We start from the raw sequence: 12121 nt of genomic DNA on the forward strand, positions 1-12121 counted from the left end.
AAAATTTCCCTTTCAAAATTACCGAAAAAGGGAAAATTTCCCTTTCAAAGTTTCCGAAAAAGGGAAAATTTCCCTTCAAAGTTTCCGAAAAAGGGAAAATTTCCCTTTCAAAATTTCCAAAAAAGGGAAAATTTCCCTTCAAAGTTTCCAAAAAAAGGAAAATTTCCCTGTCAAAGTTTCGAAAAAGGAAAATTTCCCTTTCAAAATTTCCGAAAAAGGGAAAATTTCCCTTTCAAAGTTTCCGAAAAAGGGAAAATTTCCCTTTCAAAGTTTCCGAAAAAGGGAAAATTTCCCTTTCAAAAAGGGAAAATTTCCCTTTCAAAGTTTCCCAAAAAAAGGAAAATTTCCCTTTCAAAATTACCAAAAAAGGAAAATTTCCCTTTCAAAGTTTCCGAAAAAGGGAAAATTTCCCTTTCAAAATTTCCGAAAAAGGGAAAATTTCCCTTTCAAAGTTTCCGAAAAAGGGAAAATTTCCCTGTCAAAGTTTCCGAAAAAGGGAAAATTTCCCTTTCAAAGTTTCCAAAAAAAGGAAAATTTCCCTTTCAAAGTTTCCGAAAAAAGGAAAATTTCCCTTTCAAAGTTTCCGAAAAAAGGAAAATTTCCCTTTCAAAGTTTCCGAAAAAGGGAAAATTTCCCTTTCAAAGTTTCCAAAAAAGGGAAAATTTCCCTTTCAAAGTTTCAAAAAAGGGAAAATTTCCCTTTCCGAAAAAGGTTTCAAAAAAAAGGGAAAATTTCCCTTTCAAAGTTTCCAAAAAAGGAAAATTTCCCTTTCAAAGTTTACCGAAAAAAAAGGAAAATTTCCCTTTCAAAGTTTCCGAAAAAGGAAAATTTCCCTTTTCAAAAAAAGGAAAATTTCCCGAAAAAGGGAAAATTTCCCTTTCAAAGTTTCCGAAAAAAGGAAAATTTCCCTTTCAAAGTTTCCGAAAAAGGAAAATTTCCCTTTCAAAATTTCCAAAAAAGGAAAATTTCCCTTTCAAAATTTCGAAAAAGGGAAAATTTCCTTTCAAAATTTCCAAAAAAAAAATTTCCTTTCGTTTCCAAAAAAGGGAAAATTTCCCTTTCAAAGTTTCCGAAAAAGGGAAAATTTCCCTTTCAAAAGTTTCCGAAAAAGGAAAATTTCCCTTTCAAAGTTTCCGAAAAAGGGAAAATTTCCCTTTCAAAAAAAAAAGGAAAATTTCCCTTTCAAATTTCCGAAAAAGGGAAAATTTCCCTTTCAAAGTTTCCGAAAAAAGGAAAATTTCCCTTTCAAAATTTCGAAAAAGGAAAATTTCCCTTTCCGAAAAAAGGAAAATTTCCCTTTCAAAGTTTCCGAAAAAGGAAAATTTCCCTTTCAAAATTACCAAAAAAGGAAAATTTCCCTTTCAAAAGTTTCCAAAAAAGGGAAAATTTCCCTTTCAAAATTTCCAAAAAAGGGAAAATTTCCCTTTCAAAATTTCCGAAAAAGGGAAAATTTCCCTTTCAAAGTTTCCAAAAAAGGGAAAATTTCCCTTTCAAAATTACCGAAAAAGGGAAAATTTCCCTTTCAAAGTTTCCGAAAAAGGGAAAATTTCCCTTTCAAAAAGGGAAAATTTCCCTTTCAAAGTTTCCGAAAAAGGGAAAATTTCCCTTTCAAAGTTTCCGAAAAAGGGAAAATTTCCCTTTCAAAGTTTCCGAAAAAGGGAAAATTTCCCTTTCAAAGTTTCCGAAAAAGGGAAAATTTCCCTTTCAAAGTTTCCGAAAAAAGGAAAATTTCAATTTCAAAGTTTCAAAAAAAAGGAAAATTTCCCTTTCAAAGTTTCCGAAAAAGGGAAAATTTCCCTTTCAAAATTACCGAAAAAGGGAAAATTTCCCTTTCAAAGTTTCCAAAAAAGGGAAAATTTCCCTTTCAAAGTTTCCGAAAAAGGGAAAATTTCCCTTTCAAAATTACCGAAAAAAGGAAAATTTCCCTTTCAAAATTTCCAAAAAAGGGAAAATTTCCCTTTCAAAGTTTCCGAAAAAGGGAAAATTTCCCTTTCAAAGTTTCCAAAAAAGGGAAAATTTCCCTTTCGAAAAAGGAAAAGTTTCCAAAAAAGGAAAATTTCCCTTTCAAAATTACCAAGGAAAATTTCCCTTTCAAAATTTCCGAAAAAGGGAAAATTTCCCTTTCAAAATTACCAAAAAAGGGAAAATTTCCCTTTCAAAGTTTCCGAAAAAGGGAAAATTTCCCTTTCAAAGTTTCCGAAAAAGGGAAAATTTCCCTTTCAAAGTTTCCGAAAAAGGGAAAATTTCCCTTTCAAAATTACCAAAAAGGGAAAATTTCCCTTTCAAAAGTTTCCCAAAAAAGGGAAAATTTCCCTTTCAAAGTTTCCAAAAAAGGGAAAATTTCCCTTTCGAAAAAGGGAAAATTTCCCTTTCAAAATTTCCAAAAAAGGGAAAATTTCCCTTTCAAAGTTTCCGAAAAAAGGAAAATTCCCTTTCAAAAGTTTCCGAAAAAGGAAAATTTCCCTTTCAAAGTTTCCGAAAAAAGGAAAATTTCCCTTTCAAAGTTTCCGAAAAAGGGAAAATTTCCCTTTCAAAGTTTCCAAAAAAGGAAAATTTCCCTTTCAAAGTTTCCGAAAAAGGAAAATTTCCCTTTCAAAATTTCCGAAAAAGGGAAAATTTCCCTTTCAAAATTACCGAAAAAGGGAAAATTTCCCTTTCAAAGTTTCCGAAAAAGGGAAAATTTCCCTTTCAAAGTTTCCAAAAAAGGGAAAATTTCCCTTTCAAAGTTTCCGAAAAAGGGAAAATTTCCCTTTCAAAGTTTCCAAAAAAGGGAAAATTTCCCTTTCAAAGGGAAAATTTCCCTTTCAAAAGTTTCCGAAAAAGGGAAAATTTCCCTTTCAAAATTACCCGAAAAAGGGAAAATTTCCCTTTCAAAGTTTCCGAAAAAGGGAAAATTTCCCTTTCAAAGTTTCCGAAAAAGGAAAATTTCCCTTTCAAAGTTTCCAAAAAAGGGAAAATTTCCCTTTCAAAATTACCAAAAAAGGAAAATTTCCCTTTCAAAGTTTCCAAAAAAAGGAAAATTTCCCTTTCAAAGTTTCCGAAAAAAGGAAAATTTCAATTTCAAAGTTTCAAAAAAAAGGAAAATTTCCCTTTCAAAGTTTCCGAAAAAGGGAAAATTTCCCTTTCGAAAAAGGGAAAATTTCCCTTTCCAAAAAAGGGAAAATTTCCCTTTCAAAATTTCCGAAAAAGGGAAAATTTCCCTTTCAAAGTTTCCGAAAAAGGGAAAATTTCCCTTTCAAAGTTTCCGAAAAAGGGAAAATTTCCCTTTCAAAATTTCCGAAAAAGGGAAAATTTCCCTTTCAAAATTACCAAAAAAGGGAAAATTTCCCTTTCAAAGTTTCCGAAAAAGGGAAAATTTCCCTTTCAAAGTTTCCGAAAAAGGGAAAATTTCCCTTTCAAAATTTCGAAAAAGGGAAAATTTCCCTTTCAAAGTTTCCGAAAAAGGGAAAATTTCCCTTTCAAAATTTCCAAAAAAAGGAAAATTTCCCTTTCAAAGTTTCCGAAAAAGGGAAAATTTCCCTTCAAAGTTTCGAAAAAGGAAAATTTCCCTTTCAAAATTTCCGAAAAAGGGAAAATTTCCCTTTCAAAGTTTCCTTTCAAAAAAAAAAGGGAAAATTTCCCTTTCAAAGTTTCCGAAAAAGGAAAATTTCCCTTTCAAAATTTCCGAAAAAGGGAAAATTTCCCTTTCAAAATTTCCAAAAAAAGGAAAATTTCCCTTTCAAAGTTTCCGAAAAAGGGAAAATTTCCCTTTCAAAAGTTTCAAAAAAAGGAAAATTTCCCTTTCAAAGTTTCGAAAAAGGGAAAATTTCCCTTTCAAAGTTTCCGAAAAAAGGAAAATTTCCCTTTCAAAGAAAAAGGAAAATTTCCCTTCAAAAAAGGAAAATTTTCCTTTCAAAATTACCAAAAAAAGGGAAAATTTCCCTTTCAAAGTTTCCGAAAAAGGAAAATTTCCCTTTCAAAGTTTCCGAAAAAGGAAAATTTCCCTTTCAAAGTTTCCAAAAAAGGAAAATTTCCCTTTCAAAGTTTCCAAAAAAGGAAAATTTCCCTTTCAAAGTTTCCGAAAAAAAGGAAAATTTCCCTTTCAAAGTTTCCGAAAAAAGGAAAATTTCCCTTTCAAAGTTTCCCAAAAAAAAGGAAAATTTCCTTTCAAAGTTTCCGAAAAAGGAAAATTTCCCTTTCAAAGTTTCCGAAAAAGGGAAAATTTCCCTTTCAAAATTTCCGAAAAAGGGAAAATTTCCCTTTCAAAGTTTCCGAAAAAGGGAAAATTTCCCTTTCAAAATTTCCGAAAAAGGGAAAATTTCCCTTTCAAAGTTTCCGAAAAAGGGAAAATTTCCCTTTCAAAATTTCCGAAAAAGGGAAAATTTCCCTTTCAAAGTTTCCGAAAAAGGGAAAATTTCCCTTTCAAAGTTACCGAAAAAGGGAAAATTTCCCTTTCAAAAAGGGAAAATTTCCCTTTCAAAGTTTCCGAAAAAGGGAAAATTTCCCTGTCAAAGTTTCCGAAAAAGGGAAAATTTCCCTTTCAAAATTTCCGAAAAGGGAAAATTTTCCCTTTCAAAATTTCCAAAAAAAGGAAAATTTCCCTTTCAAAGTTTCCGAAAAAGGGAAAATTTCAAAGTTTCCGAAAAAAGTTTCCAAAAAAAAAAGGAAAATTTCCCTTTCAAAATTTCCGAAAAAAGGAAAATTTCCCTTTCAAAATTTTTCAAAAAAAGGGAAAATTTCCCTTTCAAAATTACCGAAAAAGGGAAAATTTCCCTTTCAAAGTTTCAAAAAAAGGAAAATTTCCCTTTCAAAGTTTCCAAAAAGGGAAAATTTCCCTTTCAAAGTTTCCAAAAAAAGGAAAATTTCCCTTTCAAAGTTTCCAAAAAAGGGAAAATTTCCCTTTCAAAATTTCCGAAAAAGGGAAAATTTCCCTTTCAAAGTTTCCAAAAAAGGGAAAATTTCCCTTTCAAAATTTCCGAAAAAGGGAAAATTTCCCTTTCAAAATTACCAAAAAAAGGGAAAATTTCCCTTTCAAAGTTTCCGAAAAAGGGAAAATTTCCCTTTCAAAATTCCGAAAAAGGAAAATTTCCCTTTCAAAGTTTCCAAAAAAGGGAAAATTTCCCTTTCAAAAAAGGAAAATTTCCCTTTCGAAAAAGGGAAAATTTCCCTTTCAAAATTACCAAAAAAGGGAAAATTTCCTTTCAAAATCCAAAAAAGGGAAAATTTCCCTTTCAAAAAAAAGGAAAATTTCCCTTTCAAAGTTTCCGAAAAAGGAAAATTTCCCTTTCAAAATTTCCGAAAAAGGAAAATTTCCCTTTCAAAATTTCCAAAAAAGGGAAAATTTCCCTTTCAAAGTTTCCGAAAAAGGAAAATTTCCCTTTCAAAGTTTCCGAAAAAGGAAAATTTCCCTTTCAAAATTTCCCCAAAAAAAAGGAAAATTTTCCCTTTCAAAATTTCCTTTCAAAATTACCGAAAAAGGGAAAATTTCCCTTTCAAAGTTTCCGAAAAAGGGAAAATTTCCTTTCAAAGTTTCCGAAAAAGGAAAATTTCCCTTTCAAAGTTTCCGAAAAAGGAAAATTTCCCTTTCAAAGTTACCAAAAAAGGGAAAATTTCCCTTTCGAAAAAAAGGAAAATTTCCCTTTCAAAGTTTCCGAAAAAGGGAAAATTTCCCTTTCTTTCGAAAAAGGAAAAATTTCCCTTTCAAAGTTTCAAAAAAAGGAAAATTTCCCTTTCAAAATTTCCGAAAAAGGGAAAATTTCCCTTTCTTTCGAAAAAGGAAAAGTTTCCAAAAAAGGAAAATTTCCCTTTCAAAGTTTCCGAAAAAGGGAAAATTTCCCTTTCAAAGTTTCCGAAAAAGGGAAAATTTCCCTTTCAAAATTACCGAAAAAGGGAAAATTTCCCTTTCAAAGTTTCCGAAAAAGGGAAAATTTCCCTTTCAAAGTTTCCGAAAAAAGGAAAATTTCAATTTCAAAGTTTCCAAAAAAGGGAAAATTTCCCTTTCAAAGTTTCCGAAAAAGGGAAAATTTCCCTTTCAAAGTTTCCAAAAAAGGGAAAATTTCCCTTTCAAAGTTTCCGAAAAAGGGAAAATTTCCCTTTCAAAGTTTCCGAAAAAGGGAAAATTTCCCTTTCAAAATTTCCAAAAAAGGGAAAATTTCCCTTTCAAAGTTTCCGAAAAAGGGAAAATTTCCCTTTCAAAGTTTCCAAAAAAGGGAAAATTTCCCTTTCAAAATTACCAAAAAAGGGAAAATTTCCCTTTCAAAATTACCAAAAAAAGGGAAATTTCCTTTCTTTCAAAGAAAATTTCCTTTCAAAAAGGGAAAATTTCCATTTCAAAGTTTCCAAAAAAGGGAAAATTTCCCTTTCAAAGTTTCCAAAAAAGGGAAAATTTCCCTTTCAAAATTACCGAAAAAGGGAAAATTTCCCTTTCAAAGTTTCCGAAAAAGGGAAAATTTCAATTTCAAAGTTTCCGAAAAAGGGAAAATGTCCCTTTCAAAGTTTCAAAAAAAAGGGAAAATTTCCCTTTCAAAGTTTCCGAAAAAAGGAAAATTTCCCTTTCAAAGTTTCCGAAAAAGGGAAAATTTCCCTTTCAAAGTTTCCAAAAAAGGAAAATTTCCCTTTCAAAGTTTCCGAAAAAGGAAAATTTCACTTTCCAAAAAAGGAAAATTTCCCTTTCAAAATTTTCGAAAAAGGGAAAATTTCCCTGTCAAAAAGGGAAAATTTCCCTTTCAAAGTTTCCAAAAAAGGGAAAATTTCCCTTTCAAAATTTCCGAAAAAGGGAAAATTTCCCTTTCAAAGTTTCCAAAAAAGGGAAAATTTCCCTTTCAAAATTTCCGAAAAAGGGAAAATTTCCCTTTCAAAATTTCCTAACAAAAAGTGGGGAAAATTTCACTTTCAAAATAGGTAAATTTCACTTTCTATAGTATGACTTTTTTTTTTAACTAACAGTCCAGTCCAGTCCAGTGGGAATTGAAACAATGACCTTCTCAATGAAAGGCACGAGCAATAACACACATACAAATCCTTCCAGCTGTGTCTCAGCAGCAGCTCTGTAGTTTGTTACTGAAGTTTATGAGTGTAGACCTCAATATTTCCAACTGATGAGCTGACACTGTTTATTCACCCAAATATGTTGCTTTCTAAAACGTACAGACCGGACAGTTTACATCAGTGTTGGACACATAAAAGTAAATCTAACAATCTCTGTTTACAGCTTCTTCTTTTTTTGCTGGATGTAAAACTAGTGTGTCTATGTCCAGACGCAAAATCTGAGCAGCAGAAGGAGCGGATCAATAAATGAGGAAAGATGACAGGTGATAACTCTTCTGAAGGCTTAAGAATAAATAAATAAATAAAAACCGTGGCATGTTGGTGAAACTTAAAACCTATAAAGACAGAGAAGTGTCGGCACAGAGGAGGTTCTGACCCGGTGCAGCCGAAGAAGAGCAGCTGCAGCACCTGACTCAAAAAAAAAAACTGCGGCCGCAGCGCCGGCTCTAACCATCATGCAATGCCGTACATCCGTTCGGACGACATATTTTTTGGCTATTTTTTTCATGTTTCCAACGACATGCTAAAGTATGACTTTCTTTGCATATTTTGGACCATATATATATATACACATGACTTTATTTTCATATTTTAGACGCCTTTTTTTGTCATATTTCGGATGACATGCCGAAACGCTATAGTATGACTGTTTGTTCAAGTTTCTGACGACATGCTATATTATGAATATTTTTTTCATAATACGACTTTTAATATGACTTTTCTTTGCATATTTTGGACTATGTATATAGTATGACTTTTTTGTCATATTTCCGACCACATGCTAAAAATAAGTCATACTTAAAGGCACCAGCCACTGCACCATTGTGCCTGGGATACTATGAATTTCTTTTGTGATTTTGGGGAGATACTATTGTACGACTCTTCACATTTCATTTCAAAATTTCCAAAAAAGGGAAAATTTCCCTTTCAAAATTTCTGAGAAATTTTCACTTTCAAATTTTTCAAAAAAGGGAAAATTTCCCCTTCAAAATTTTCAAGAGAAATTTTCACTTTCAAAATAGGAAAAATTCACTTTCTATAGTATGACTTCTTTTTTTTAACTAACAAGAATGTGTCCAGTTGGAATTACTACACATTACTACAAATCAGCGCTTCGCAGCACCGCATACGTTTGAACGCATCCAATGTTTTCCCCCATAAAGGGGCGTGGTGATGTGAGCCCGTCCCGGATGACGAAGTGCCGGTCGACGCTATAGGGCGGAGCTAAATCATGTCGCGTTTAATGATAGGCTGTCTGCTCAACCTATGACCACGTGGGAGCAAGCCTAAGCCAATGGGCGTCCTCGGGGCGTATCAAAGGAAGCGTCGCCACCATCACGCTAGATGAAGTCCTGTGTTACTAGCATTACGAACTCACGTAATGACCACCTGGGCTATATTTCTATGAGAGCTGTATCATTTTGCTCACGGACACGAGGATCTAGAATGGAAACAACAGCTTGTGTGTGAAGGTCGCTGCTTTCTTCGCCAAGAGGACCCGATCGGACAGCTGCCTCGGTTCACTAGCTGCTGGTGAGCTAGCGCGGCCATCACGACCAGCAACAACAGACACCGAGCCGAGTCCGCAAGTCGGCGGCGTTTCGACGTTGGAAACAACCCCCGTCATCATGGAGAAGGTAGTCCTCACACACCGCGCGTACAGCGTTAGTTTAGCAGCTCTTTAGAGGGCAATATGGTCACGGAGAGAGCTCGTTAATTATCGGCATTCATCTATAGAGGCCGACCGGCATCGTTTCGTGCTCGGCTCGGCTCCGTCTCGCTCATTTGAAACCACTTGGTCTGATACTCAGACGAGGGGACGCCCTGTGATCCTGAGTGTATATTCAGTCGTCAGCAGGGTCTCAAATATCTGGATAAAACAACAACAATCTGGACTGTTGTTTGTGAAATGCCTCAAAGTGGAGGCTTTGTTAAGGGCAAGCTGTCTTAAGACCTGCAGTCTTTTAGGGTGAGTTTAAATTTAAAGATGAAAGAAATGACGTAGCTGCAGGTTTTTAATGAATACCTACCCCTCTCCCCCCCCACAGGCTGATTTCTTGAAAGGACTTCCTGTCTACAATAAGAGCAACTTCAGCAGGTTTCATGCAGACTCCGTTTGTAAAGCATCTGTAAGTATATAATTTGCTGTTGATAAAGATTGGTTAAAATATATTCTATATTTAAATGCTGCAGCTGTTCTGTAACTTGTACTTTATTAAAAAAATAAAAAAAATAAAAAAAAATTGACCGGAAGAAGGAACAAGCATCATTTTGAACTTTCTTTCCAAACTGTTGTGTAGAACCGCAGGCCCTCTGTGTACCTTCCAACACGTGAATACCCCTCTGAACAGAGTAAGTACAGTCTGGAATTTCAAACTATTAATTAACTTGTAAAGATTTACTAACTAAAAAAACCTTTGTCATGATTTAACATTCTCATTGTTTCATTAAATGCTTATTTACTAAGGCATCATCTGACACCCTAAACTGATCATTTGTTGTTAATATTGCGTGCTGTGTTTCCTTACAGTTATTGTAACGGAGAAAACCAACATCCTCCTGCGTTACCTCCATCAGCAGTGGGACAAAAAGGTGAGCATGTGCAGTTCTTCAGAGTTCTTTTTTTTTTTTTTATAAACCTGGCCTTATTAATTGACAGTAATTGGTCTTTGTAATGAGTTTTTTTTTTTATCCAGGTATAGTTAATCACAAGTGATATAAAACAACACTTAATCCTTGGTGTCTTTACTACAGTTGCTGAATTATTGTTTTAAAAAAAGAAAAAGGTTTGTGTAACCACTGATTGCTGCATTATCCTTTCTGTCAAACAGAATGCAGCAAAGAAAAGGGAACAGGAGCAAGGGGAGGCCGACAGCCCAGCCCCCCCAAGGAAGATCGCCAGGACAGATAGCCAAGAGATGAATGAGGACTCATAAGTGTGTGTGTGTGTGTGTGTGTGTGTGAATGCGTGTGTGTTTGCGTATGCAGGGTATAGCCAATATAAACTAACAAAAACAAAGGATAATCTCACCTGAATTAAGGAATCTTGCCATTCTGCACGTTGGCAGGATGCCTTTCCCGGCATAATATTGAGTCACCCACAGTGAGTTCAGGAAATTCACTTCAACAAAGCAGCTATTTATGGTGCAAAGATCATGTAATGATGTAAGCAGAAGTGATTTCAAAGTCACTTTTAGTGACTGACACTGACAGAATACCACTGTTGTCAGGAAGGAGACCTTAAACTGTTGTTTGGCTGGACCACAACAGCGAGGTCAGCCCAGTAAATGCAAATATCTGTCCCTGACAAAGTGATAAAGTTGCATCACTGATCAGCTGCAACTTCCTGTATTTATTTCAAATTAAAAGTTCTTATTTAAAATGAAAAGCACTCTTAGCATTTCCTCCACAGTCCAGCTAAATACCAGGTTGTGACCTCATCCTGTTTAATTATGTTGGCAATTCCCTGGTGTGTGTTAGTATACATGTATGTGTTTGTGTGCATGCTGAGCTGTGAGTGTGTATTGTGTGTTGTGTGTGTGTGTGTGTGTGTGTGTGAGAGAGAGGTGAGAGAATAGTTGAAAAAGTGAGTAGATTTAAGATCAGACAGACTTGACAGATAAAGTCAGACACTGCTCTTGAAAATATAACTGGTACATGACTTGTGTAGCCTTTTGTCATCTGGAGAGTCTGTTCTGATTTGTGAGGACATTTTGTTACCGTTTTAATTTTATTATAACTATTATTGTTTGTGTGGGGCAATGAGCTTCCTGCCTGCCACAGTGCCCACCCTCTCAGTTTCACTGCCCACTTTGCAACCACATGGGGGCACTGCAACATTTCTCTACACTGTTTGAATCGACAGAACCAACAATTCACTGTGAAGAACAGCACAAAGTAGAAGCAACTCTTCCAGAATCCCTCTTAGATGTGTGTTTATGGTGAAAATCGGCATTCTATTCTGGGACTTGTGCTCGGAGGATAAATTTTGTGGTAGCGTGTCTGAGAAGTATTGTTACATCCAGCACCACCTTCTGGCTAATTGAGGCTAGTCAAAAATGGGATTTTCTCTTACATTTTAGCTGTTCTTTCACCAAAAGAAAGTCAAATAAAAAGATGGAAAAAGTTATGCCTACATATGATTATATAAGATGTAAGAAGGCATTTTCAGTTGCACAACTCAGAAACAGCACAGATAGGGAAGAGAAACATGTTGTAAATTGTGGAAAAGGGAAAAGACTCATTATGTTGTGTAAATAATTACCAGTACCAGAATTAGTTTATCTAATGGAGTATCTTTGTGTCTGCCTTTTTGTAAATTAATTCATGCCCATGGATACAATAGAAAACGACCCTTGTGAAAGTAAAGAGAAGAGCCCCGGTGCCCAGTGGATGTTATCTTGCCTTGCATGTTGATGTTTTCACGGCTGGGTGTTATATTCCTGGACTAGTAATAACACTTCAGAGGTGTTGGGGTTGTGGCATTATCTTGCGTGACCGTGGAAGGTATTAGCCGAGAGGCCTTACAACTTGTCATCATGGTTCGGACCCTTTTGCTCCCCCAGCTCAGGGCCCGGGTGAGCCGCGCTGTTCGCCTTGTCTTTTGACAGTACTGGATGGTTTTTGTCTGAGAGCTGGCTTAGATGATTACAGGGGGGTTTAAAGAGGCGTTATATTTTCAGCCATAGAATGCACAATAAGCATGCACAGTAAAGTGCAGTCGCCATCCTGCCTTGTTCTTGAGATTCAGTTTGTATTGGTGTCATAACACTGAATAAAGCTTCATTTTTTTTTTTTTTTTAAACATTCTTATCACTGCCCAGCAGAGCCACATCAAAGCCTCCTGTCCTTCCTGCCCTTTTAACAGTCGATGCTGCAGTGTGGTCAGTCATCTTCCTACCTACAATGTGAATACCCTGTCTGTTTTTTAACGTTGAACCACGTTATGCTTCTGCTCAGATAGACTGTTCGACTACACCCTAAGCCTTGCCCCCATCTCGCGTGTTAGATCAGGTATGTTCTTTTTAGCTTTGCTCAAATAAAACTGGATTGAAAATGATTGTTTTTGTCATGTGGTACTTAAAATACATGATTC

At 35.2% G+C, this 12121-nt stretch overlaps 1 protein-coding gene across 1 annotated transcript; it reads left to right on the forward strand.

Moving 5' to 3' along the window:
* The first annotated feature begins 8340 nt into the window (after nt 1-8340).
* dda1 (DET1 and DDB1 associated 1) lies at nt 8341-12085 on the forward strand. Its single transcript, XM_069718113.1, has 5 exons — nt 8341-8663; nt 9075-9155; nt 9327-9378; nt 9557-9618; nt 9858-12085. Exons 1-5 carry the CDS (start codon nt 8655-8657, stop codon nt 9960-9962), a joined length of 309 nt encoding a protein of 102 aa, XP_069574214.1. The 5' UTR covers nt 8341-8654; the 3' UTR covers nt 9963-12085.
* Nucleotides 12086-12121: the final 36 nt, after the last annotated feature.

The sequence above is a fragment of the Brachyistius frenatus genome, unplaced genomic scaffold (genome assembly GCF_029030835.1).
Source record: "Brachyistius frenatus isolate BFR_SWC_R1_liver_20210118 unplaced genomic scaffold, ASM2903083v1 Contig_186, whole genome shotgun sequence".
Taxonomy (NCBI): domain Eukaryota; kingdom Metazoa; phylum Chordata; class Actinopteri; family Embiotocidae; genus Brachyistius; species Brachyistius frenatus.